Source organism: Chelonoidis abingdonii, chromosome 9, assembly GCF_003597395.2.
Source record: "Chelonoidis abingdonii isolate Lonesome George chromosome 9, CheloAbing_2.0, whole genome shotgun sequence".
In the NCBI taxonomy this organism is placed as follows: Eukaryota; Metazoa; Chordata; order Testudines; family Testudinidae; genus Chelonoidis; species Chelonoidis abingdonii.
This window is the reverse complement of record NC_133777.1, coordinates 20,096,479-20,123,109: the sequence shown is the minus strand read 5'-3', so window position 1 is coordinate 20,123,109 and position 26,631 is coordinate 20,096,479. Positions and strand designations below refer to the sequence as shown.

General features: G+C 42.6%; 1 protein-coding gene across 5 annotated transcripts in view; it reads right to left on the bottom strand.

Annotated features, from left to right (window-relative positions):
* The window catches only part of SNX29 (sorting nexin 29), a 459,625-nt gene that overhangs the window by 238,820 nt on the left and 194,174 nt on the right, over window positions 1–26,631 (bottom strand). For all 5 annotated transcript variants that reach the window (XM_032773958.2, XM_032773950.2, XM_032773968.2 and 2 more), the window contains one exon: window positions 14,289–14,405. In XM_032773958.2, coding sequence (XP_032629849.1) covers window positions 14,289–14,405 — 117 coding nt within the window. The remainder of the gene's footprint in view (window positions 1–14,288; window positions 14,406–26,631) is intronic.

Genomic DNA, 26,631 nt, shown 5'->3' with positions numbered 1-26,631 from the left:
CCTCCTCCCTTTTTCCCCTGTCTATCCTTCCTGAGCAAACTATACCCATCCACACCACCATTCCAATCATGTGTATTATCCCACCAAGTTTCAGTAGTGCCAACACTGTCATAGTTGTATTTATTTAATAGCACTTCCAGTTCTTCCTGCTTATTAGGTGGGGGAGGGAGAAATAAATACCTTCCTGATAATAAGGTAGAAGAGGGAGAAATAAATAAAAGCATGGGTGCAGACCATACTTTGGTGACTGCATGAATGTGATCAGGAATTTGCGGCAACTCTGCCATTTGGATGGAAATCAGTTGATTGCATATGTCAATCACCTAAAATTTCCCAGGCTTCTCCTGATCACAGATGCATAACTAGGATTACAATCTAACTGGAGAAATCCCTTCACAGGCAGATGGAAAAGCTCTGTTAAACAACAGCTGGTGTATATAGAGAATGAAAGGAGAAGATTTACCTTCAAAACCCTGAAAGTAATTGCAAGGCCCAGACAGTTGGCATACAAAGAGTGGAAAGGGGAGCGTGACCATTTTCGCAGGTGAGAATATCTTGGGGGATGGTCCAGTTCTTGGGTGTGAATGAGCAGCAGGACAGGGAAGAGAGAATTAAGAATGGAGTCCTCCCTATGGATGTAGGCCACAAGCCCAGAAAGGGATTGCTTCAGAGACCCAATAAGCAAGATAACAAATTAGGTTTTCTAAGGATAACCTGTTCTATATGCCTTCACATATTTAACAAATAGCCTGTTGCCTTTTTTGCACAGTATATTATCAGTGTGTCCTTCTCAATGTGCCAGAAGCACTCTTCCAACAAGTACATACGGTTCCTTTCATCATTTGAGAACAGCCCCCCTGACTGTTCATGGTAAACTAGCTGAGTCACTGAGATCCAGTAAGAGCTCTTTATCAGAAGAAACTTTGCAAATGAGTTTCCCTTATTTAAACTACTAAAATTGCTGAAGAAGTTTTGGTCATTAAGAAGCCATATACACAGAAATGCATAACAATCTCATTTCATTAGTACTGAGAATGCAATGTGAGTTGCTTCCCTCATGAGTAAAACTATTTTTAAATGTGCTAGCTTGTCTTCCATGCTACATTATTCCAACTGATCTGAATACCTCTCAGTCTCTTAAAATTTCCCTGTCAATTTTTATTATTATTCAAAACAGATGTTTGTCTAACGGAACAGTTTTAGTAAACTAATCAACTTAAACTCTGTTAAGAGATGGAATTCACTTCAGCAATTTAAATTAATGGATGCAGGCCATAATCCACAATAAAATCCTCTGAGCAGACACTGAGTGACCTTTCATTCTGTCCACCACCGTAACGAATACCTGCGTTGACTTTGCAAAATGGCTTAGTCCTGTCAGTGTACAAGGCAAGTGCCCTCCTGATGTCCAGGGCGTGCAATCTGTGCTCCTTTTCTGATTTATGAGGTTTTGGAAAGAAGACAGGTAAGTATACGTCTTTGCTTGTATGAAACTGTGAAACTACCTTGGGCAAGAACACAGGGTGCAGCTGCAATTGGCCTTTGTACTTGTAGAATGCCATATAGGATGGTTCTGAAGTAAGCGCCCTGATGTCAGAGACCCTATGGGCTGACATTATTGAGACCAGGAAAGAAACTTTCCAGGAGAGGAGGAGAAGGGAGCAGTAAGCCAGAGGCTGGAACGGAGGACCCATGAGCTGCGACAGCACAAGGTTCAGGTCCCAAGGGGGGACAGCATCCTTCATGTGCGGGTAGAGGTGCTCCAGACCTTTCAAAAACCGGACCATCATGTCATGAGTGAAGACTGATCTGACTTAGAGTGGAGGCTGGAAGGCCAAAATAATCGCAAAGTGGATTTTGATTGATGACAAGGCCAAATGTTGGAGCTTGAGGTGCAGAAGATAGTCCAGGATCGCCTGCAGCGAGGCCTGCTAAGCTTGAATACCTCTGGTCCAAGGTCCAGCACATGAACCTCTTCCACTTGGTCAGGTAGGTCACTCTGGTGGAAGGCTTTCTGCTACCCAACAAGACCTGTTGGACATGGGCCGAGTATTCCCGTTCTTCTGCATTTAGCCAGGCAGAAGCCATGCTGTGAAGTGCAGCACTGACAGATTCAGATGCAGAAGATGCCAAGTTTCTGGGACAGCAGGTCCAGCCAAGGAGACAGCTGAAGTGGGGCAGATACCAAGGCCACGCAGGGGCTATCAGCATCACCTTTGCCTTGTCCTGTTTGATCTTCATAGGGACCTTGTGGATTAGTGGCACCAGTGGGAAGGCATACATCAGAGCCCCTGACCACAGAAGCAGAAAGGCGTTTAACAGGGAGCCCCTGTCCAATCCCAGGAATGAGCAGAACACCTGGCATTTCCTGTTCTGATGAGACATGAACAAGTCCACGTGCGGAGTCCCCCACCTCTGGGGGATCACACTGACCATCACCAGTTGGAACAACCACACGTGGCAAGACTAGAAGGTCCTGCTGAGGTGATCTGCCAAAGAGTTCCTGGCCCTGGGCAGATGTGTGGCTACCAGATCGGAAGGTGTGCTGCACACAGATGTCCCAAAGGTGGAGTGCTTCTTGGCAAAGGGCTGGTAACATGGAAGCACCCTGCCTTTTGATGTAACACATTGCAGTGTACTGAGTGTCAGAACCTGCACCAGCTTGCCCTTGAGCTGGAGCAGAAAACCTGTCAGGCCAGGCAAACCGCTTTGAGCTCCCTCATGTTTACACGGAGGGACAGATCATCCCATGAAAAGCAGCCTTGCGTGCTGAGCTCACTTAGATGGGCTCCCCTGCCCAGGTCACAGGCATCGAAAACCAGGATCAGTGACAGAAATCAGGCCATGAAGGGAACTCCCTCCAACTCCGATTCAGGGCTCAACTACAAATCCAGGGACAATCGGATGTGAACCAGCACCGTGATTACTCAGTCTAGATAGTGTCTGTTGGAGATGTAGACCAACGCCAACCATGCTTGCAGTGGCCAGAGATGGAACCGGGCGTGCCAAACCACATAGCCTAACAACCGCAGGCAGGTGTGGGCAATGATGAGCAGGTAGTTTTTCACATGGGAGATCAGGTCCTGGAAACACGCCTCCGGAAGGAAGGCTCTGCCTCATGTGGAGTCGAGAACCGACCCAATGAACTCTATTTATTGCACTTAAAGTCGATTTCTTTTCGTTTATCAACAGGCAAGTTGTGGCAGGTGGAGTGAATCAGATCTGTCCTTGATGAGCCAATCATCGAGATACGGGTAGACCCTGGGGGCAGACGAGAGACTAAAGGGCAGTGCTGTGAACTGGAAATGGCGCCTGCCTACCATAAAAACAGAGGAATTGTCTGTGATCTTGGAAGATGGAGATATGGAAATAAGCATCCTTCAGATCAAGGGCAGCGTACCGGTCTCCCGGATCCAGGAAGGGGATGATGGAAGCCAGGGAAACTACGTGGAATGTCAACTTTTTGAGAGACTTACTGAAGCACCGCAGCTCCAGAATGAGTCTTCGGCTGCCTTTTGCTTTCAGGATTAGGAAATAACGGGAGTAAAACCCTTTTCCTCTCATGTCCTGAGGGACCTCCTCTACAGTCTCCAGCTGTATGAGATTCTTGACCTCTTGAACGAGGAGTTGCTCGTGAGAAGGTTCCATGAAGAGAGACAGGCAAGGGGGGTGGAGGGGACAACCAAGAATTACAGGGTGTATCCCCGAGTTAAAACTCTAGCATCCACCAGTTCGAGGTGACCCGCGACTAGGCCAAATGGTGGGGATGAAGACAGTTGAGGAAAGAACGAGATGGATCCCAGAAGTTCAGTGGAGCCTTGCTCTTGAGACACCCTCAAAATGAGCACTTCTGGCCCCAGTTGTGCAGGGGAGCAGGAAGACGAAGGGCAGCGATGACTAAAACTTGTGTGTCTATCCCTTCTCCTTGTGGGCCCCTGTTGAAGCTGCCAAGGCCCTGGCAACAGCCAGAACTACTTGCTTGTCAACTGAGATGTATGCCGAGCTAGTGAGCGAAGGGTAGCCTGAGTGTCCTTCAGTCCTTTCAGACTTGCCTCAGTCTGCTCAGTAAAGAGACTGTTCTCATCAAAGGGAAGATCCTGGACCAAGGCCTACATTACTTGGGATAGGCCAGGAACTGTGCCTCATGACCATCATCGACACAACCACCCTAGTCGCCAAATCAGCCGCGTTCCCCTGAGTGGCAGCCTTCCCACCAAAGACTGCTTGCTAGCTCTCCCCTGCCTAAAGATTAGAGCTCAAAGACTACTCATTAGTTCAGCCCTGCCTAAGGGCTAGAGCAGACAGGCTACTCATTAGCCCAGCCCTGCCTGAGGGCCTAGGTCCTACTGACTGTTTGGAGTTCCACCCTGTTACAAAGGTGGGACAAGAACGCCTACTCTGCTAATTCCCTTTACAATAGGCCGTGATCCCGGTGATATAGTGAGGCGGTATGGCCTCCCTCCGGCCCAGAGGGGAGGCACGACTGAAACACCATTATAGGACTCAATAGGAAGAATCAAATGTTAGCTCAACAGACTACACAACCCCACCAATAAATCCCAACAATATGTAAAAAGCACCCTTTCTCACTACCCTCTTCAGCCAGCACAAACCCCAGATCAAACTTCTCTTCCAAACATGAAAGTCCAAAAGAAAGCAATAGCTGAGGGAAAACATAAAAACAGCAGGAACTGCCACCCACCCAGGGCTCTCAGAAGCAACATAGGCAAGCGTATCAAAACAGCGTACGAAGCAGCTCAAAAACAGAAAACAACAATGTAAAGCATCCTCAAAGCTCTTGCAGACATCCCACCTCAGCAGCACTTATGCTGACAAAATGATCCTCCCCAATAACTTTCTCTAAAATTGTTTTGAAGGAAACAAATCCCACTCAGTTGTTTATTCACCAATACAATGTGCAGATCTGAAAGGTAGGAGCTACACAATTCATGATACTTAGAATCTAACTGAGATGTTTGATTTTGAGATGTTTCTAGGCATCTGAGAATGCTCAGATGCCTAGAAAGTCTAAAGGTCTGCCAGTCTATCCTCCAGTGTGTAAGCAAACCAGCATACACAGGTTTCACAGGCTGTTTTCTGCAACACTAATGTAAATTTGTTCTCTCCACAGAAGATTATCTTGTGTTAGAATCGGTTGCCTAGATTTCAGTTCAAAATATTTTCTATATCATTTAATTACAAAAACAAAAAAAGAGGAAATTACTTATCTGTAACTGAAGGTTCTTCAAATGTGTGAGCCCTATCTATATTCCACTGAAGGTTATACATTCGTACCATGCTCCCAGAGTCGGAGAATTTGAAAGCAGTGTCCGCCGAATATAGACAGGAATCACACAGCTCAAAGAACCTCCCATTACAGGTAAATAACCTCCTCTTCTTCTTTGAGTGACGGTCCCTATTATATTCCACTGAGGATGATTAACAAGCAGTACTTAAGTCGGAAGAGGGTGCGAGGATGAAGACAGAATGGTTGTGTGGAAAACTGCAGTGCCAAGGGAGTCGCCGGTTGCCAAGTCCTGCACTAAGGCACCATGCATTGCAAAGGTGTTCACAGAACTTCACATGGCCGCCCTACATATGTCCTGGGGTGGCGCATCCTGGAGGGAGGCCATGGCAGAAGCTGTTGTGGAGTGAGCCCACACCCGGTATGGGAAGGCAGACCTGATAATTGGTAGCGCAGTTTGATGCAACCCAAAATCCATTTGAGATTCTTTGGGTGGAGACGGCCTGTCCCCTGAATCTTTCTGCTACTGCAACAAACAGTCTGGGGGACTTCCTGATAGGTTTCATTCTCCATAGGTATAAGGCTAAAGCTCATTGGCAGTCTAAGGAATAGAGTCAGCATTCCTTTGTACGTGTGTGGCTTTGGGAAGAAAACAGGTAAGTGAATGGATTGACTGATATGAAACTGAGAAATTATCTTTGATAAAAACTTGGGATGCAGGTGCAGGGAGACTAGCTTTGTGGAAAATTGTGAAAGGTGGGTCTGTCAGCATAGCTCTAAGTTCGCCAATCCTTCTTGCAGAAGCAATAGCAATACAGAAGGTGACTTTCATGGAAGGGAGGGAAATAGAGCATGATGGCAACAGTTCAGAGGGTGGTTTCATTAGTATGGCTAGAACTAGGTTCAGGTTCCATTGAGGTCTGAGGGGTTGGACAGGTGGGACGGTTCTGAGGAGGCCCAAAACCCAGCAGTTTGCAAATATGTAAAGAAAGAGTGATCTTCCACAGGAGGGTGGAATGCGCTAACTGTCACCAGGTGGACTTGCAGAGAGTTGAAGGTGAGACATTCAGGGACAGAATGCAGTCCAAGAGGAAGAGGATCCCCGCTGATTCTGGTAGAATTCTCTTTTGTTGGGCCCAGGAAAGTAGGCGCACGTTGCCCTAAGACTGGTGGCTGAGACCTTCCCTGGAGCAGTAGGGGATACATTTGCTGTTTATATGTGAGGTGAAGAGATCTCTCGTTGGAATTCCCCATCAGGTGAAAATGTCATGTACTATCGAATTGTGAAGTTCCCACTTGTGGTCAATCATCACAAAATGTCTGCTGAGTGAAGCTCTGAGCACGTTCTGTGTCCCGGGAATACAGGCTACAGACAAGAGTATCTGGTCTCACAAAGCTGGGTGACTGGGCAACAAAATGGCAGATGAAATTCAATGTTGATAAAGTATTAGGAGGTAGCCGTGTCAGTCTGTATCTGCAAAAACAACAAGGAGTCCGGTGGCACCTTAAAGACTAACAGATTTATTTAAGCATAAGCTGAGCGAGGTTTTTACCCACGAAAGCTAATGTTGATATGCACAAAGCAATGCACATTGTAATGCACATTGGAAAACAATCTCAACTATACAAATAAAAGGATGGTGTCTAAATTAGCTGTTAGCACTCAAGAAAGAGATCTTGTGTCATTGTGAATAATTCTCTGAAAACATCCACTCAATGTGCAGTAATAGTCAAAATGTTGGGAATCATTAAGCAAGGGATAGATAATAAGGTAAAAAATATGATATTGCCTCTATATAAATCCATGGTATGCCCATATCTTGAATACTGGGTGCAGATGTGGTCACCCCATCTCAAAATCTATGTATTGGAATTGGAAAAGGTTCAGAAAAGAACAACAAAACTAGACTAGATAACCTTTGGTCTAACCCAGTATGGCTGTTCTTATGGTAAGTGATGCACCAATTCCAGAGAGCAGCAAACAGTCCTGTGGCACCTTATAGACTAACAGATGTATTGGTGCATGAGCTTTCGTGGGTGAATATGCATCCGACGAAGTGGGTATTCACCCACGAAAGCTCATACACCAATACGGCTGTTAGTCTAAAGGGGCCACAGGACTCTTTGCTGCTTTTACAGATCCAGACTAACACGACTACCCATCTGATACTTCACAATTCCAGAGATTGACTGCTTCTGCACATAAAGGAGTAGATCTCATGCTCCTGTTTGTTGATGTAGAAAATAGCGGTGGTGTTTTCTGTCATGATAAAAACAAGATGGGAATAGATGAATAGAAAAAAGGATCAGCATACTTTCCTTACAGTTCAGAGTTCCAGGATATTGATGTGCATCCTGGGTTCTTGAGACCACATTCCCTGTGTCACGTGATCGTCCATGTGCGCTTCCCAGCCTATAAAGGATGCATAGGTGATGATCATCTTGTCTGGAAAGGAGGGATCCCCTATGCAAACATGACATGGATCTCCCCACCACTCAACGGATGACAGTACCATGGCAGGGACTGTCCCTAAGGTCCATGGGGTGATATTTTGGTGAGTAAACTGTCTGGAGTCACATCTGGAGGCAGTGAAGGTGGAGTCGAGCAAAAGCTGTCACGTATGTACACGAAGGCAAATGGCCAAGAAGGCAAGTCCTGGTTGGTACATAAGGATTGTAGACAATGAGAGTTATGATTTCTCTCATCGCCTGGAACCTGTTCCTTGGTAAGCAGGTCCATGCTGTGACTCAACTGACGGTGGCTGCTATCAAATCCAGGGATTGCGTGAGGTATGGATCGATTTCTCAACATCGAATAACATGGAAGTTGAAACTTGGGCTTCAAGCCTGGACCGTGCACCTAGGAGCCAGATGCCGAGATATGGAAACCCCGGGACCCCAAGACGCCTGATATAAGCTACTACAATAGAGAAGTCTTTGGTGAAGACTCTGGAAGCGGTAGCTATTCCAAAGGGGAGTACCCTGTATTGGAAATGGTGGGTGCTGACTATGAATCACAAGAAGCATATGTGAGCCAGATGGATACTGATGTGAAAATAGGTGTCCTACATATCGAGAGCAATAAATCACATATTTTTGTATGGATGGTATAATAGCTGCCAACTTGAGTTTGTGGATGAGGCGATTGAGATGATGGCGGTCAAAGACTGGTCTCCACCCGCCTTTTTTCTTGGGTATGATGAAATAAGTTGAATAGAACTCCGTTCCTTGATATTCTGGGGGAACATGGTCTACCACTGTAGCAAGGAATTCAGTTCTGGGGTGAGAATGCTGTCATGAGAGTGGTCCCTGAGAAGGGATATGGAGGGGGGTTTTAGAGGAAGTAGCATAATAAATTAGATCATATAGCATGGTGGATGATGTTCAGAACTCATTTGTCCATTGTTATTGCACTCCAAGCTTGGGAAAAGAGTGTTAAATGATCCCAAAAGGGGGCAGGATGCTTGTGAGGTGGTTAGCAATATGATTGGCTGCCCTTGAGGCTCTTAGTCAGAGATTGAAGCTGTGAGGTGGAAACCTGTGAAGGGTGTCCTGGAAGGCAGGATCTTTGGGTTTTCTGTCACTTCCTTGGTGGCTCCTAAGTAAGACTACATTTTAGTCACAGGTATTTTTAGAAAAAGTCATGGATAAGCTCCCTGGAAGTGGCTGACATATCCCTGCAGTTCCTCAGGGGAGAGAAGGCCACGGGGGCTTTATGTGCTGTTCCGCCATGACTGACAACTCCGCAGGTCCCATTGGCAGGGAACCACAGCCAACGGGAGCCGTGGGTGCCATATCTGTAGGCAGGAGCGGCAGCACACAGAGCCCGCTGGCCCCTCCACCTAGGAGCTGCAGGGACATGCTGGCTACTTCCAGGGAGCTCTTCCCCCCTCCCCAGGTAAGCGTGGCCCCAGACCCCAATCCTCTGGCACCAACCCTGAGCCACCTCCCACAGCCAAACTGCTGCTGCCGCAGCCACCACTGCAGAAGTCATAGAAGACAGGGAAAGTCATAGAATCCGTGACCTCCACGACAGACACCGCAGCCTTACTCATAAGGTCTCTGAGGGTAGAATTGGGGGAATCTATAGTGTTGGGTGGGTGGTGGGCAGTAGAATTTACACTTTGGGGTACCAGTGTAGATGCCCAGCAATTGAAGGGTGGCTCTGGAGTCCTTGATGGTATGTAGCAATACATCAGTCCTTTGATTAAATAGATGGGATTCATCGAAGGAGAGCTCTTTGATAGTGTTCTGCACCTCACTAGGGAAGCCAGAGGAGTGGGCCAAGATTCCCTACGCATAATTATGGCTGTAGCCATGGTCTTGGAGGATCTGCATCCACTTCCAATTGGAGCGCTGTTCTTGCTACCAGCTTCTCTTCCTCAGTGAGCGCTGGAAAATGAGTCTGATCCTGTTGTGGAAGGCTATCAGCAAATTTCTCAAATTTGCTGTAATTCAAGAAGTCATATTTGTTTATTAACACCTCATTGTTCATAACCCTAAATTGGAGGCTGGCTGAGGAAAAGACCTTACACCCCAAAAGATCCAAATGCATGTCTTCCTTGTCAGATGGTGTAGAGCGAGGGTGCTGTTGTCTGGCTCATTCCTTGCTTAAACAACCAGGAAGTTTGGAGAGAGGAACTGAGACGAGAAACTCAGACCCCTTAGCCAGAACGTAATAGTGTCTTTCTGCCCCTTTGGGGTAGGTGTGCGTGCCAAACCGTCCTGGCAGGCTCGAGGATGGCATCATTAATAGGCAATGCAACCCTAGTTGGTGCCAAGGAATGGAGGATATCCAGGAGCTTCTGCTTGGTGTCTTGGATTTCCTCTAGGAGAATGTGGCATTCCCCCATGACTCTGCGCAGCAGTTCTTGGAAATACCTGAAGTCATCCGAAGCTGAAGGGGACACTAGTCACTGTCTCTTCTGGAGAAGAAGAGGGACATCTCACTGGTTCTGGAAGCACTCTTGGAGCCAGGCTAAGGATTCCTCCTCCACCCAACTGATCCAAGCACCTACTAGAAGGGGCCCTCAATGGGGAGGCAGGTGTAGGTTCCCAGTACATTAGCCTTAGGGGTATACTTCCTTACCTCCCAACTAGACCCTGGCATGGGGTCCATAGGTGTGGTTCCCCTGGAGCCAGATTCAGACTCAGTAGCAGGAGGAATGCTCCTCATTATTTCAGGCTGATATATTGGGCATGAGGTCCCTCAACTGGGGGGCATAGTCCCGTACCCACATATGGGTATGGGGAAGGAGAGGATAGAGAAACAAACCCCCAATCTATCCACACTAATTACTAAAAACTATGATAAAACTGCAATAAAACTGGTAAAACTACTATAAAAGTCAAATTCTAAAAGCTATTAACAACTGTGTATTTAAAGGTGTGTCAGAAACAAGGGCACTGAAAGTTCCGACCTGGACCATGTGGCGGTGAGGAAGAACAGGAGGCATGGTCGGTCCACCCCACCCTTTATCGTCTCAGATGAAAGCACGACACAAGCCAGGGCACATACGTGGACCAGTGGACACTATTTTCAAATTCTCAGACTCCAGGGACATGATGCACATGTGCAACCCTTAGTGGAATACAATAGCGACCATCACTCAAAGAAGAACCCTCCAGATTTTAACAACACAGCAATACATAAGAGTAGAATTTGGTCCAGCTATTATTACCTTCATGTTGTTTGCATAATATATAGTACATGAAGAACACTACACATAGAGCTTAATGTTTACCACACCAAGATCTGAGCAAGCAACCAGCCTGAAAGAATGAAATTCTGTAAAGGAGAAGAAAGGCACAGTTTTCTCTTCCTCCATGGAAAACAGCCTCCCATGCAGATGATGCAAGAAGACCCTGAAAGCCCTATTTCAAAAGGACATATCTGCTACTGGGAAGAGACCTGGAAAAGTAGTGTAATGTGCTGAATGGGACAGAAGCTGAGAGAGTTGAGTCAATTTGGGAGTGGGAGAAAGAAAGGAGGGTTAGATAGTCAGGAGGAAGAAACCAGTTACAGAGCATTCTGGAGTCTGGGAGTGGAAATACAGCCTTATAATGCAGAGTGGAGATAGACTATGTAGCAAGAGGATTCAGAAAATTGGGAGCTGAGGAACCATAGCTGGGGAGGGAGGTAGAATTCAGAGACTGTGTAGGGGGACGTGGCAAGTACAGTTGCTGCTAATGATTGCACCACAACTAAGGTGGGGCAGAGTTTCTTTGGGGCTTACCCAGGAAGGACAGCTCTGCTTTATGGGGGAGGGAGGAAGGTGGTCAGAAACTGCTGTAAAAAAGGTGCTCGTTGGTCAGCTTTGCAGCAATGATTCACCCTCCCCGCCCTGCCCCTCCACCCCCCGAGTCTGAGATCCGAAGGGCATAAAGGTACGAAACCTGGGTGGGGCAAGTCTCTTTGTTCCATGCAGCGACGAAGCCAGCACCCACCCTCCCCTAGTGGAGCCGAATGGCAGGCTGGGTTAGGACCTCCTGTGGGCATTAAGCTAGTCACTACTTTTAAAGCGGGGCTGGGAAGGAATTTTTCCCGCACTATTTGAATTGGCTTTGGTGGCGTGAGGTTTTTTCGCCTTCCACACAGCAGGTGTGAGGGAGGACCTTTTCTGGTGAGAAGAAAAGGTGGTAGGCCATATGTCGCAACTTATTTTGTAAGGTTGGGCGGATGTCCAGTGCAGATACTTCATAGGGAAGGCAGCCTGTTACAAGATAAATGGCCTGGTAAAGGACTGAAAAGGAGGTACTGGATAAAGGAACAGAAAGGGGGAGGGGGTTGGGGACTCCTCTGATTGGTACAGCAGGGAGACAAACTCCATCCCCCCATTCTCATAGCCCACCTTAACCCTCTTACGATGGTGGCGGATGGTAAGGTCCAAGCCATGGTCGGCTGGGGGAACTGGATGGAAACAAAGGGGGGCTGGTGAAAGCCCCAGAGAACTGATTTGAATAAACATGGATATGCCTGCAGTGCAGTCCCAGACATCTATATAATAAAGTTGCAGCCTGATTAAAATTCATAACAAGTGTCTCCTGCCCTTCTTCCAGTATACCTAGACAATGTGAAGGTGAAGCTATGGAACTTCCCACAAATTGTGTTTGTCTCATTTCTGTTTTCCTTTTTATCCTGCCCTTTTTTGTTTGAGAAACTCAACACATTGTCTCTAATGCCTTAGCATCTTTTATTTCAATTGCCTAGTATGATGATGATAGGCGATCACTTGTTACAGAGTATGATCATCATTCATGGGAGTTATGGGTCCTCAGATGGCTAATAAGGCCAATTCTTGAACCACAAGTTCTATTACAATGAGGGCAGATGTTTTCAGGCTCAGCAGGAAGCTGTTGACATGACTGGAAGTCAGTGTCTTCTTCCTCCTGCGCCTCTTGTCCTCTTCAGCTTGTAAGCGAGTAAGTTCAAAATGCAGGGGATCACCACATAGGACTTCACTCCATTTTAAGCGATCCTGGGCAAGTGCCTCCCAAGTGTCAATGTCAATATTACATTTTCTTAGGCTGTCCTTCAGTAAGTCCTTAAAGTGCTTCCATTGTCCATCCACGTTATGGTACCCTTCTTTCAGCTGAGAGAACAGGACCTGTTTTGGACATGACCAGTCCAACGGAATTGCTGACAGACGATTATTGCCTCGATACTGCTGGTCTTTGCCTCTTCCAGAACACTAATATTGGTGCGCCTGTCATCCCATTTGATTTTCAGAATCTTACAAAGGCAGCGTTGATGGTGCCGCTCAAGGACTTTCAAGTGGTGTCTGTAGGTTGTCCAAGTTTCGGACCATACAAAGTGTTGGGAGAATAATAGCTTGATAAGCAAGAATCTTGGTGTCTGTTCAAATGTCATGATCTTCAAAAACCCTGGGCCATAAATGAGAAAAAGCTACACTGGTACAGCTCAGGCAATGTTGAATTTCTGTGTCAATATCTGCCTTAGATGAAAGATGACTTCCAAGGTAGAGGAAATGATTGACATTCTTCAGTGCCACTCCATTAATTTTGATAGATGTGACATGTAATACCTCATTTGGAGAGGGCTGATAGAGCAATTTAGTCTTCTTGATATTAAGAGTGAAACCAGGACATGCATAAGCTTTGGCAAACACATTTAAGATAGTCTGAAGATCTCTCTCAGACTGGGCAAAGATTGTGTTGTCAACAGCATACTGAAGTTCCACAATAGATATTGTGGAAATCTTACTCTTGGCTTTCAGCCTGCTAAGCCTGAACAGTTTTCCATCCATTTTGTAAATTATTTCAATGCCAGCTGTAAACTTCCCAGCAATTAGGTAAAGAATGACAGCAATAAAAACCGCAAAAATGATTGGAGCAAAGATACAGCTCTGTTTGACTCCTTTTTGTACTTTGAAAGGTTTACTCTAGGAGCCACTGCTGTTCAGAACAGTCGCTTTCATGTAATCATGAAGCAATTTTAGGACACTGATGTATTTATCAGGACATCCATGCCTAGAATATAACATAATTATTTACATTTATCACTCCATGCCTGAAATACTTTGTCTTTATATTCTTTCCAAAAGTCTCTAGCTTATCTTTGAGAAACTGAATTGCCCTAGGAACACTACAAAGTATTTTCAGAATACACTGACTATAGACATCTGAACATTTACAGGTAATAGATGTAACCCACTACTTGAAAAACTGCCACTTATATTTATTCTAAATATATTGTGCCAACTTTTCAATATAAAAAATTCAGATCAGTAATAAAGATAAAGGACAATTTATGAGTTCTTGGTTCAAATGCCAATTTAATTTTACTATTCTTTTTCAATTTCTGGTAACGAATACTGCTAAAAACGAGATAAACAACAAAGAAAGAGACTAGAGGTCATGAGTTATTGACGGATGCATTATTAACCAGATTATTCTTTATACAACAATAGGAATTTTATTTTAAGTGACCTTTACAATGGGAAACACTTCCAAAACTATTACGCTGTGGTATATTTTGAAAATTAGAGAATAAGCAAGCTGTGAAATACACAAACACACTTACTGGCCCTCTCAAATCAATGAGTTCCTGCCTCATTTGCGATACAAGAGCTTCTTTAGCCATCAAAGCACGGTGCAGTCGCTCATTGAATTCTATAAGCTCCCCATGCATTTCTGCCACCTGAAAGATATACAACCAAAATGTTAGATAGAAGAGAACAAATCTCCCCAGATGAAGACATTTCTCTCTGTATTGAAAAGATTAACAATATAGTTTCATATCCATGTATACAGTTCCTGTAAAATCAAAAATATGCATTTCCTAATTAAGGCATAATATTGTTAATGCAGTAGTTTGGACAGTAACATTAATGACAGACAGACAAATGCTGTTACAACACATAAAAATCTCAGCCTGACTCATATCAACCAGGTTACTTTGCAATTGTAACGCAGATACTGGCATCTACCTTGATCACACAACATTTCAGTTCAAACTTTATATCCTGTATCTGAGAAAGGTGGGTGACAAGGGACCAATAGCGTAGTAATTCAAACAATACTGCTGTCGGTTTAATTGTTTGGATGAATGAAAAGTGTTCATAAAAAGTAATGGATTAATAGAAGTAATTTAAATTAGAAACAGTGCACACAAACAATTCATATACAGCTCTGCTCCAAAGCCGTGTCCTGCAATGCTCCAACTATCCCATTCAAGCAGAAACTACTAAACTGTCTCAAGTTGTATGATATTTTGTGATAACAAATCGAGCTGAAAGGAAAGGGTATTTGCACAGTCTCAGAAACCAAGTCACAAAATAACCCAACCTCTTGTTGCTGTATAAAAAACAAAAGATGAAAACATAGTAAAACTCAAGACTTATGGTGAAAGAAACTATTGACCTCCAAAATTTTACTTACAGAAAGATATATTTACATAAAATTATCATTTGTTTAAATATTGATTTTAAAACAAAACTTTCTAATGGTCTAAATAAAACATGACTACATTCTATTTTGTAGTAATGTGTAGAACAGCTCTGGATTTTGTTAGCAGCCATTTACATGGCTCACTTTTTTCAGAGTAGATCTGTATTCTCCTCTTCAAAGGAGCAGGGAACCAGGCCCAGTGGAAGTTAGGATGCCTGAGTAGCTGCTCTAACTTACATAATTGGCAAAATGTCCTTTAAGTCTGTACCACACCACCTATCCATCTTACGGGAGAGTGGAGAAGATGCAGCAGATGCTGGCACAGGAGCCACTTCCACCAGCCTTATGCCATCGAAGATTTCTCCTGCACAAGACAATTCTCAGCTGGTCATCTCCAACCCGAATCCAGAATTAGGACAGAGAAGACTGGAGAATTCAGCCCATGGTCTTAACATAACCCAGAAGAAATGAATTTAGATGCACTGCAATAAAACAGTACATAATGTTTTAAAGACTTTCTGAACCCATTTTGCTTTCTGAACTGTAATTTTTTGTGAATTTATCTAAAATACTGTGAATTAACTGAAAGCATTTCAGAACACTTTATAGAGATTTCGTTGATTTCTTTGTTTCTTGTGTTATAAGAGAAATACCTAAAAGAGTAAAACATTTTAATGAGATTAAACTTTTACCCCTCTCCCATTCTAATTTTCTTCCAAATTGAACTTTTCATCTACAGGCCACTAATTCTAGTACAGGGGTAGGCAACCTGCGGCACGCAAACTGATCATTAATGGCACTCACAATGCACGGGTCCTGGCCACCAGTCCGGGGGGAGTGGGGTCTCTGCATTTTAATTTAATTTTAAATGAAACTTCTTAAACATTTTATAAACCTCGTTTACTTTTCATACAACAATAGTTTAGTTATATATTATAGACTTATAGAAAGAAACCTTCTAAAAAGTTTAAAATATATTATTGGCATGCAAAACCTTAACTTAGAGTGAATAAATGAAGACTTGGCACACCACTTCTGAAAGGCTGCAGACCCCTGTTGTAGTACGTCCTCTGTTTGGTATCCTATGTAAAGTATGCCCACTGCAACCTTTATGCAAGTGGATCTTTGTCTAGCTAGCTGGAAGGAAAGAGGTGTTGCCTTTTTAGGGGCTCCCTTACAGCACATGGGAATATAGGGAACAGTTGACAGGAATGGACAGGAAGAGCAGGAAGCAATTGTGACCAAGTTAGGACATGTCACTTCACTGCCCTTCCTGTTGATCAGAAGAATGTGTGTGTTGGGAGGGGGAGGGGGGAATTTATACCCCATCCAGCTCTGTAGAGGCCCTCTTTACCAGGATTGAGGCTGGCAGCACCCATCCATGAACTTGGCATAACAACTGTGGGCATTACACTAGTTGCCCTTTCGCTTGGGAGACTGGAAAGGAATTTTTCCATCGCTGTCAATTGGCCAAAGCGGACTGGGGTTTTTTCACTTCCCCACAGGGGGTGGGAAGCAGGCTGTGTCACAACTTAATATATAAAACTTGTGGCAGATGTCCAGTGCAGCTACGTTATAGAAGGGATACAGTTATTGGATAAAATAGATTGGAAAAGGATTTGAGAGAAAGCATCTCTTAAGGCAACTGAGTAAGATGGTTTGGGGCTCCTAGGTCTGGAACAGTAGGGAGACAATGCACTCCTTACTTCACTGTACAATTGTTGCTGGGTACTCCCAGATATTATTGTAGCCTAATTAAACTACATCCATGGCCTCCTGTCTTTCTTCTAATGCGGACAAAGAGTTGGGCTAAGGTCAGTTCTTTGTTTACTGTATCACCAATGTGCAAACAACTGTGGGAACCTCAGCAAATTGTGAATTATTAAATAGTCACAAAGATTAAACTAACCACTCGCTCTCTTCATTGAGATGCTATGGGAAGAACTTTAAAATTACCAAAAAATTCAAACATGAAGGTTCTCATAGTAATGTTAACTCAGCAGAACATACATAGAAACTGCTATCATCGTTTGTGTGGTTAAATAGGAAGTTTAATACTCGCATTGTTAATTTTAAATTATATGTAACAAAATATGCAAAACTTGTAATATGCTTGAGTTGACACTTCAGTTTTGAACTTTCTGACTTTTTAAACTAGGAAACCTTAACACTGCATTAATATATTTTGTGCACTTAATTATATATTAGTTGTTTGCTTGTGTGCAATTTTAATTCATTGCCTTTGTTTCTGTACTTGTCATGCTTTTCTGTTCTACTTAACCCCATTAGAGGGGCTCACTCCTCAACCTCATTTGATTTAATAAATAGAGACTTGCTCGTTAATTAATCTATTCTGGCTTCTTTTGATAAGATCAAAACCTTAAGACTTCCAACACCAACAACTATGGTATTATGTATTCATATCCCAACTGTTCACTGAACATAAATCTTGATGAAGGCTGTTTAACTTCAAACACTTGCAAGTAAATTTGTAAGCTTATTTTAGTCAAAATAAAAGATACCTAAAAACACAATTTCTGCATCTTAACTAGATCTATACTACAGACCTATATCCATAGAACTACATCACTCAGGGGTGTGAAAAATCCACACTGCTGAGTGACATTGTTATACCAACCTAACACTCTATGTAGACAGTGCTATGTCAACAGGAGAGCCAATGCAGCATTTTAAGTGTAGACCTACCCTCATACATAGTAGTCTCTGATTAGGCACAAGTGGTGTTTAAAATGTCCACTTCTTCACAGGTGATACTATATATATCACTAACAAAACTGCTAATATCTACCACTTTAAATAATGAATTAATGCCATTAATTCTCTGCATGCCATAGCTCTACCAGCAGCCATACCTCTACCACTAACTCCATGTCAAGCTGCTTGCTTTGAAATCCACCTCTGTCACACGTGGCTATGGGTCTATTTCATTTTGGAATCTTTCCTGGTGTTTCTGTTTACAGTTAGAACTTCAGAACAGTCAGTGCTTTGTCTCAAATAAGCAATCTACTTTTTTCTCTTAAAAATTTCTCTAGCTCCTTAGAGGACTGAAACCTTCTTTGGAATAGCAATAAAAGATCCAGGATAATCCAGTAACTTAGAAAAATACTCACTGTTTCTCCAGAAGGAATATGAAAGAAAAAGGGGAAAGAAAATCTGACGCATTTATGTACAGGCTTTCAAAATCTGGTTTTCAAAAGCTGCTTTAACTCTATGAATTCTGAGGAAACAATACAACATGCAATGGTTCTCTCATTACTTGCCCACTAACTATGGAAATGTGGATTAAATGTGAAAGTCTGCTATGTAACAGAGTAACTTCAGGACGAAATAGACTTAAGCCTGGTTAAAATTCAATTCCTTTTCTAAATAACTGATCAACATCTCACCTTCATAATGACTCGGCCTTTGAATAACTAAATGAAACATGTAGCTAGAAAGGTACACGTCTTGAGGATAAAAGTTCATTACAACCCTTTCTTTATCGTATTGAGCCTTCACCGAAGTGAGATGATTCATATTACTCATTTGGGAGTGGCTGTCTTAAAAACCCAAGTTTAGGATGGGGACTGTTTCAGAAAACAGTTTTTGAAAATATGCATGTTAAGATTTTAAGGGTTTACACTAACATTTAAAACTTTATCTTGAGCCAGTATGAACTTTTTTTTTTTTTTTACAAAATCTGGATGCTTTGATTACAAATAAGGTTGTTACTTTTTTAGATGCAGACGCCATAGAAAAACTCAGTGATTACATTGGTTCCCACAATGCAAATGAGAGATAGAAAATTAGGAAAGAAGGTCAGTATTTCAGAAACCAAGCCAAGCTTTTGGGGTTTGGGTGGGGCAACAGGACTTACTGAAGAGGTGATGTTCTAAGAAAAAACCATAAAATACTTACAAATTTCTTTGGGCATAAGCTTTCGTGGGCTAAAACCCATTTCATCAGATGCATGGAGTGGAAAATACAGTAGGCAGGTATAAATACACAGCACATGAAAACATGGGAGTTGCCTTAGCTAGTGGGGGGGTCAGTGCTAACGAACCAATTCAATTAAGGTGGAAGTGGCCTATTTTCAACAGTTGTCAAAGAAGTTGTCAACTGTGGCAACTCCCATCCTTTCATGTGCTGTGTATTTATACCTGTCTATTGTATTTTTCACTCCATGGGAGTTGCCACAGTTGACAATTTCTCATTAACTGTTGAAAACAGGCCACTTCTACCTCTTCAGTAAGTCTTGTTGCCCCACCCAAACTTTCCCAAAGAAATTTGTTAGTCTCTAAGGTGCCACAAGGACTTCTCGCTGTTTTTGCTGATACAAACTAACATGGTTATCACTCTGAAACCTGTAAAATACTTGGTTCTTTCATTCCCCCATCGCAGTTAGTAGACCAGCAAATTAGTCTTAGAGGACATAGCCTTTGCTGACAATCATTATTTGTTTATATCTGGTGTAGCTATAATAAGAAAGGGTTTGGGGTTATGCATGAAAAAGGCAGCAGAGAGAAAGTAAAGTAAACAAAAGCCAGACTTGCCCACTCACATTAATCCCCATTACTAAATCTCTGCTTAAAGAGGAGCTCACCCTCTGTCAAACTTTGTGCCTGCAGTACATGAGGCAAGGGAGCCTTTCTGCAAAATATTGTGCTTGAAGTTTAGGAGAAATGATGTGAGGGAGGGTCTACAGTCCTTTTGGCCTAAAGAGTAAAAAATGAAATTGTAGACATAAGCTTGGTCTACGGTGTGGGTGGGCGGGCAGGGTGTTGATGTAAGATACGCAACTTCAGCTACGGGAATAGCGTTGCTGAAGTTGACGCATCTTATTTGGACTTACCTCCCGTCCTCACGGGCGCAGGATAAACGGCTGCGACTCCCCCGTTGACTCCGCTACAGCCACTCACCCTGGTGCAGTTCCGGAGTCGATGGGAGCGCATTCAGGGATTGATATATATCGTCTAGATGAAACGCGATATATCAGTCCCCGACAGATCAATTGCTACCCGCTGATCCGGCGGGTAGTCTGGACTTACCCATAGCTCCAGTACTGACTATAAAAACAGCAACATCATACTCAATGTGTGTGCTCCTGGGTCACAAGTCATATTAAATTATTTTACTGAAAAAATATAGCTCTTACTTCTGTTAGGATTTCAGAGCCAAGACAGCTATGGGAGAGCAACCTAGATGCTATCAATGTGCCATATGCTTCTCATCCAATTTCTGACTGCAAAATCAGTATTACAAATAAGAGGCACAAAGAACACAGCTTGATTTTCAAGGCTGAGTTTGCAGTGCTGGCAGTTAGAAAATGGCTTGTAAATATAAATGTTGTTCTCCAGGCCACACAGAGGATAAAATGGATTATCACATGGTCATATTCAGTCACTTTTCTGACTTTATATGTTCCTAAGAACAGCAGCCAACTTGCATATCACGATTTTAGATTTACCTACAAGACAATACTCGCCAAGAAACTGTTTTTAAACTGTGGCCTCAAGAGATAGCCATTAGTTGCTCTACAATGCAAAATAGTCTTCAAAATTTCACCACAACAACCGTGTAAAACTTAAAACAAATAAACAAAAAGAAAAGATAACCCAATTCTAAATGTAAATGTCATAAACAGATATTTTCTGTTTATGACATTTACATGTCATAAACAGAAAATTTACATTAATGTTTCTTTCACCCGTAAAGGGTTAACAAAGAGAACCAAACACCTGACAAGAGGAACAATCAGGAAACCGGATTTTTCAAAGCTTAAGGGAGGGAATTTGGCGGTTTTTCTTGGTCTTGGGTTTTTGTCTGTTCTGTGCTCTCTCAGCTATGAGAGGATCTATTTCCAATCTCTCTTATCTTGTTTCCCAGTTGTAAGTACAAGGTAGCAAAAGTATAGTCTTTTAAATTGTTTTGCTGTATTTGCATCTGTATCTGGCTGGTGGAGTCTTTATGTGTATTTGGCTATAAGTACTTTAAATTGTATTGTTTTGGGGTAAGGCTGTTTTTCTATTGTTTACTCATTTTCTATAAGGAAAGCCCTGTATCTTAACATCCAGGTTACAGAGAACTGTTATTCTATTCTATTCTTTCTTTTTTTTTATTAAAAGTTTTGCTTTTTAAGACCTGTTGATTTCTTTTTCTAGTTGACCCACCAGAAAATTGGTGGGTGAAAGGAAAGACGGGGGGGAGGAAAAGCTGCTCTCGTGTTTAACTCTCTGTGTCACAGGGCGGGAAAAGCTAACGGGGGAAGAGAGAAAGAATCTTTGTTCCTTGGTCTTGTTGGGTTTGTCTCTTTGTAAAGAGAGGAGACATAACTATCGCTTGGTATGTGATGGTACGAAGAGGGCATCAGTCACTCTCAGGTAGCCAAGAGAAATCTGGGTGGAGACAGGGTGGGGAATGGTGATTTCCTTTGTGTAAGACTCAGAGCCTGTCATTGGTGTCCCCAGGGGAAAGTTTTGGGGAGACCAGAGTGAGCCAAGACACTGGAAATTCTTGGCTGGTGGCAGCGAGATCAGATCTAAGCTGGTAAAAGCTTAGAGGGTTCATGCTAGCTTCTCAGTTTATGAACGCTAAGGTTCAAATCTGAGTAGGAAGCTATGATAGTAAATATTCAACAAATATTGCTTCCAAGTAAAAAGTAACTATATTTTCTTTCAAGGTCAAAAGAGAACCTCTTTGTGATAGTACCTATAACCAGGATTCCACTCAGAATATCTCAAAATGGAATAGTGACCACCAATCTCTCTCACATACGAAGTTGTGGGTCACATATTTTAAAAAGTAATCTCCTTTTTTGTTTCCATTACCTTCAAATCTAGGCTAATATGATTATCATGAAATTTAGCCTTCCCCTAATCATATCTATTGCTTCCCAAATTGGCATTCCTGGAGGAATACTTATTCCCTGTAATCGACAAGAGGCATATGCACTGTCTGAGATGTAAATTGTGATTGTCACTCCTTCTAGTTTCTGTTACCATCATAGTATTTCAAATGCTCTCACTTTGCCCCTTTCCCTCTCAGGCCAATTCTCTGCCATTTTCCCTCCCTCCTCTGTCAATCAAATACCCTTCTAACCTTGTACTCTTGATCACTCTCCTCCCAAAGCACTTCTGGCATCAAAGTATTAGAAATAGCAATTCTAGCATCTCATGTTAGAAGTGATGCCAATGTTTGACCTCTCACACAGGAAGTGCTTTAATAGTGGTTATTGTGTCTAACAGGAGTAGTACTTAGTGTTCCCCACTGGGATGGCATGTCATGCTGTCTCAAAAGGGGAAAAAAGTTAAAATCAGATTGGGTCTGAACGCTCTGTATGCAAACCCATAACCTGAAATATATATTTAGGAAATCATAATTTTGAACCCAACCTTTTTGTTAAGTTATTTTAAAGAAGCAAGCTAAAGTCTGTCCTAAATTAAATTTGGGGAACACTTTACAGATGCCATGAAAGTATTTCAAATTAGTTGATAATTCAGTGACAGGGAAGGGATGAATTTGAATGGAATCTCTGTGTTTAAAGATACAGTTCTCTGGTTTGGGATCGGTAAGACATCTTATAAAGGTATTATTATTAATTCTGTGTGTAAGTGCTGTTAGCATGCTCGGTGCTATATAAGTATAAGATTTCCCCTGTCCAAATCTTATTTGTTTTACTTTCATCTGTTGGGAGAAGAAACCAATCCTTATAATGTATTTTAAAATGGAGAGGGTGGAGCTCTAACACACTCAGGAGTAGAGCTGGGTGAATGTTTGTTTTTTAATATTTTATTTGATGAAAAAAATAGTTTTGATCTACCAGAAACTATTCATGAATTTCACACTGTGACGCATAGCCAGAAAGGGTTAAACATCCTGCAGAATAAGATTCAACCCTTAAAGACATATGGGGAGATAAAGTTTGTGTTTTTGTATATTTACATATGTATGGAAATGTCCTTAAAATTGTGGCGCTGAGGGCTGAGTCTGATGCTATATTCCAGGAGCATGTAAGAAGAGTCACCACCCAAGAAATGTACACACATCACTACTTTGGAAAAACTAATCAAAATGAGATCATACAGTTACTGGCAATACAACTCAAATAGAAGATTGTGACAGATCTGAAGTCAGCAAGATATTACTCTGTTTTTCTGGACTGCACACCTGACATTAGCCATACGGAACAAATGACTTTAATGGTGCGTTTTGTAACAACAGAACCTAGTGAAAATGTCCCTACAATGATGACTGTCAGAGAGAATTTTCTAGAATTTATTGACATTGATGATACTACAGGAGATGGTATGACAAATGTGCTTCTTAAAAAGCTGGACAATACGGGAATTGCGATACCTGACATAAGAGGTCAGGGCTATTATAATAGTGCCAACATGAGAGGAAAGAACAGAGGAGTGCAGACACGGATCCAAGAGTTAAACCCTCGAGCTTTTTTTGTCCATGCAGCTCTCATTCATTGAACTTGGTGGTCAGTGATGCAGCATCAGCTTCTAGTGAGGCTGCTGAATTTTTTAATGTAAATCAAAGCATCTATGTTTTTTTCTCTGCATCAACTCATCAATGGCAAATTTTGAAGCAACATCTGGGAACATCCTCCCTGACACTTAATCCACTGAGTGCCATACAATGGGAGAGTCGAGTGGAGGCAAAAAACCTACCAAACACCAAATTGGGAAGATAGATGATGCCATAGTTGCCATTATGGAGGATAATGCTATGACCGGAACTGTTCATTGGAGAACAGTGGCAGAGGGAAATGGAATCACCAGAAACATACATAACTTCAAATTTCTGTGTGGCTTCGTGTTGTGTCATGACGTACTCTTTGAAAAAAAGGTTGTAAGCAAAACACTCCAAGGTGTTGACCTTGAGATATCTGGAGCAATGGAACAACTGGACAAAGGAAAGTCATACCTACAGTCTTACCAGTCAGATGAGGGATTTCAAAACGTTCTGAAGAGTGCACAGAAGTTGACAGAGGAACTTCACGCTATAGCTATTTTCCCACCCATTCAAGAATACAAGAGTCACTGAAGAAGATGACATTTTGATTACGAGGCACGGGTGTGACGAGTTGGATCACAGAAACTCCTTTGGGAGCTGCCACCTGATGTGCCAAGACTACTTCTATCCCTGCTCTCCTGGCAGCTCAGGACTCCAGCACCCTGTCTTGCTGAACCAGACATTCCTGTCTGCTCCAACATAGACTCAGGGTCTGAATTACTTGCCCCAAAGCTGCAGGCTTACCTGAAAGCAGCTAACAGAAATGTGCTTGTCTTTAATACTCAGATGCCCAACTCCCATTGGTCTCTAAACCCAAACAAATCTGTTTTACCTTGTATAAAGCTTATGCAGGGTAAACTCATAAATTGTTCGCCCTCTATAACACTGATAGAGAGAGATGCAGTTGTTTGCTCCCCCAGTATTAATACATACTCTGAGTTAATTAATAAGTAAAAAGTGATTTTATTAAATACAGAAAGTAGGATTTAAGTGGTTCCAAGTAGTAACAGACAGAACAAAGTAAGTCACCAAGCAAAATAAAATAAAATGTGCAAATCTATGTCCAATCAAACTGAATATGGATAATCTCACCCTCAGAGATGCTTTTACTAAGTTTTTTCCTCAGACTGGACACCTTCCAGGCCTGGGCACAATTCTTTCCCCTAGTACAGCTCTTGTTCCAGCTCAGGTGGTAGCTAGGAGATTCTTCATGATGGCTCATCTCCCTCTTTGTTCTGCTCCATCCCTTTATATATCTTTTGCAGAAGGCAGGAATCCTTTGTCCCTCTGGGTTTCCACCCTCCCTCACTGGAAAAGCAACAGGTTAAAGATGTATACCAGTTCATGAGACATGATCACATGTCACTGAAAGACCGGAAGCCTTCATTCCTCCCAGCCTGACTCACAGGAAGGCTTGCCTGCAAACAGAGCCATCCAGTCAATTGTCCTGGTTGATGGGAGCCATTAAGATTCCAAACCATTAATAGCTCCCACTTTGCATAATTACAATAGGCCCTCAGAGTTACATTTCATATTTCTGGTTTCAGATACAAGAGTGACACCTTTATACAAATAGGATGACCACATTCAGTAGACAATAAGCTTTGTAATGATACCTTACAAGAGACCTTTTGCATGAAGCATATTCCAGTTACATTATATTCATTATCAAATTTTTATAAAATCACATAGACTGCAACATCACAACGGGATAATCCCATAAGAGACTCCAAACAACAATTCAAAGTTGAATTCTTTAACTGGGTGCTAAATTGTGCAATACAGTCAGTTGAACATTTCATGCAGCTCAAGGAACACAGCAATATGTTTGGGATGTTGTATGATATTCCAAAACTCCTCACTTTACCTGAAGAATCACTAGCAATGCAGGGCACTAGAGACAGTGTTGACATATGATGACATGCGCGACATTGGTGCAAGTGATTTAGGTGATGAACTGAAAGCCCTTTCAAGATACATTTCAGCAGGATCAACTCCAAAGGCTGTTCTGGAATATATGTGCACAAGTAAGATGACCACCCTCTTTCCAAATGCTTTTGTTGCTCTGTGAAAACTTCTAATAGTTCTTGTAACAGTTGCCAGTGGAGAACGCAGCTTCTCCAATCTGAAGTTAATTAAAACATATCTACGCTCCACAATGACACAGGAGAGGCTGGTCGGCCTTGCAATCATATCAATAAAGCATGAGCTGGCCCAGACTGTGGACCTTCAGGAAGCAGTTCAAATCTTTGCAACCAAGAAGGCACAGAAAGCACCACTTTGATTATTCAAACAGATAAAAATGCCAGTGTTTACTATGTAGAAAAGAAAAGTTACATTTGATGTTCAGGGGTTTGAAAGTTAAATGTTACTTAAAATTTCTGAACAAGTCATTTTAAGTTGTTAGTTCTTCTTTATTGGGGTAGGTAGCAGAGCAGTACCATGAGAGGAATAGAACAAAAAGAAGGCAGAATTGAGACCTTTCAAAGTTTTGGCCCAAGCAACGGAGTATCGGGGTGTCATTTGAGCTCCCTGCTTCAGGTGCCAAAATGTTGTGGGTCGGCCCTGTTCATAGGCCAAAATTAGTCTGATTGAATCAGGCGCTCTTATTACAATTAAGCTATCAGATGGCTTTGTGTTCTGAACTGCTTAAGGCTATTGAAGCATTAAAGCCTGAAGTTGGATTCCCTCTGTCATCTGATGAGGAATGGTGTTTTTGAAGTCATCAGTGATGAACCCTGCCAGCTCCGTATTGGGAACTCAGTCCTTCAAACATCATCCATGGATCAGTGAGGAGACACTCACTGCAGTTGGAGCTAGAAAAAAAGTGGGACCACAATTTGAGTCTTCAAACACGTCTGTCAAAAGCAAAGGCTGATTGAGTATGACTTTAGAACATCATTAAGTCATGTAAGAAAGATAAGGAATCCTGGCGTCAATGCTGGCAGCCAGTT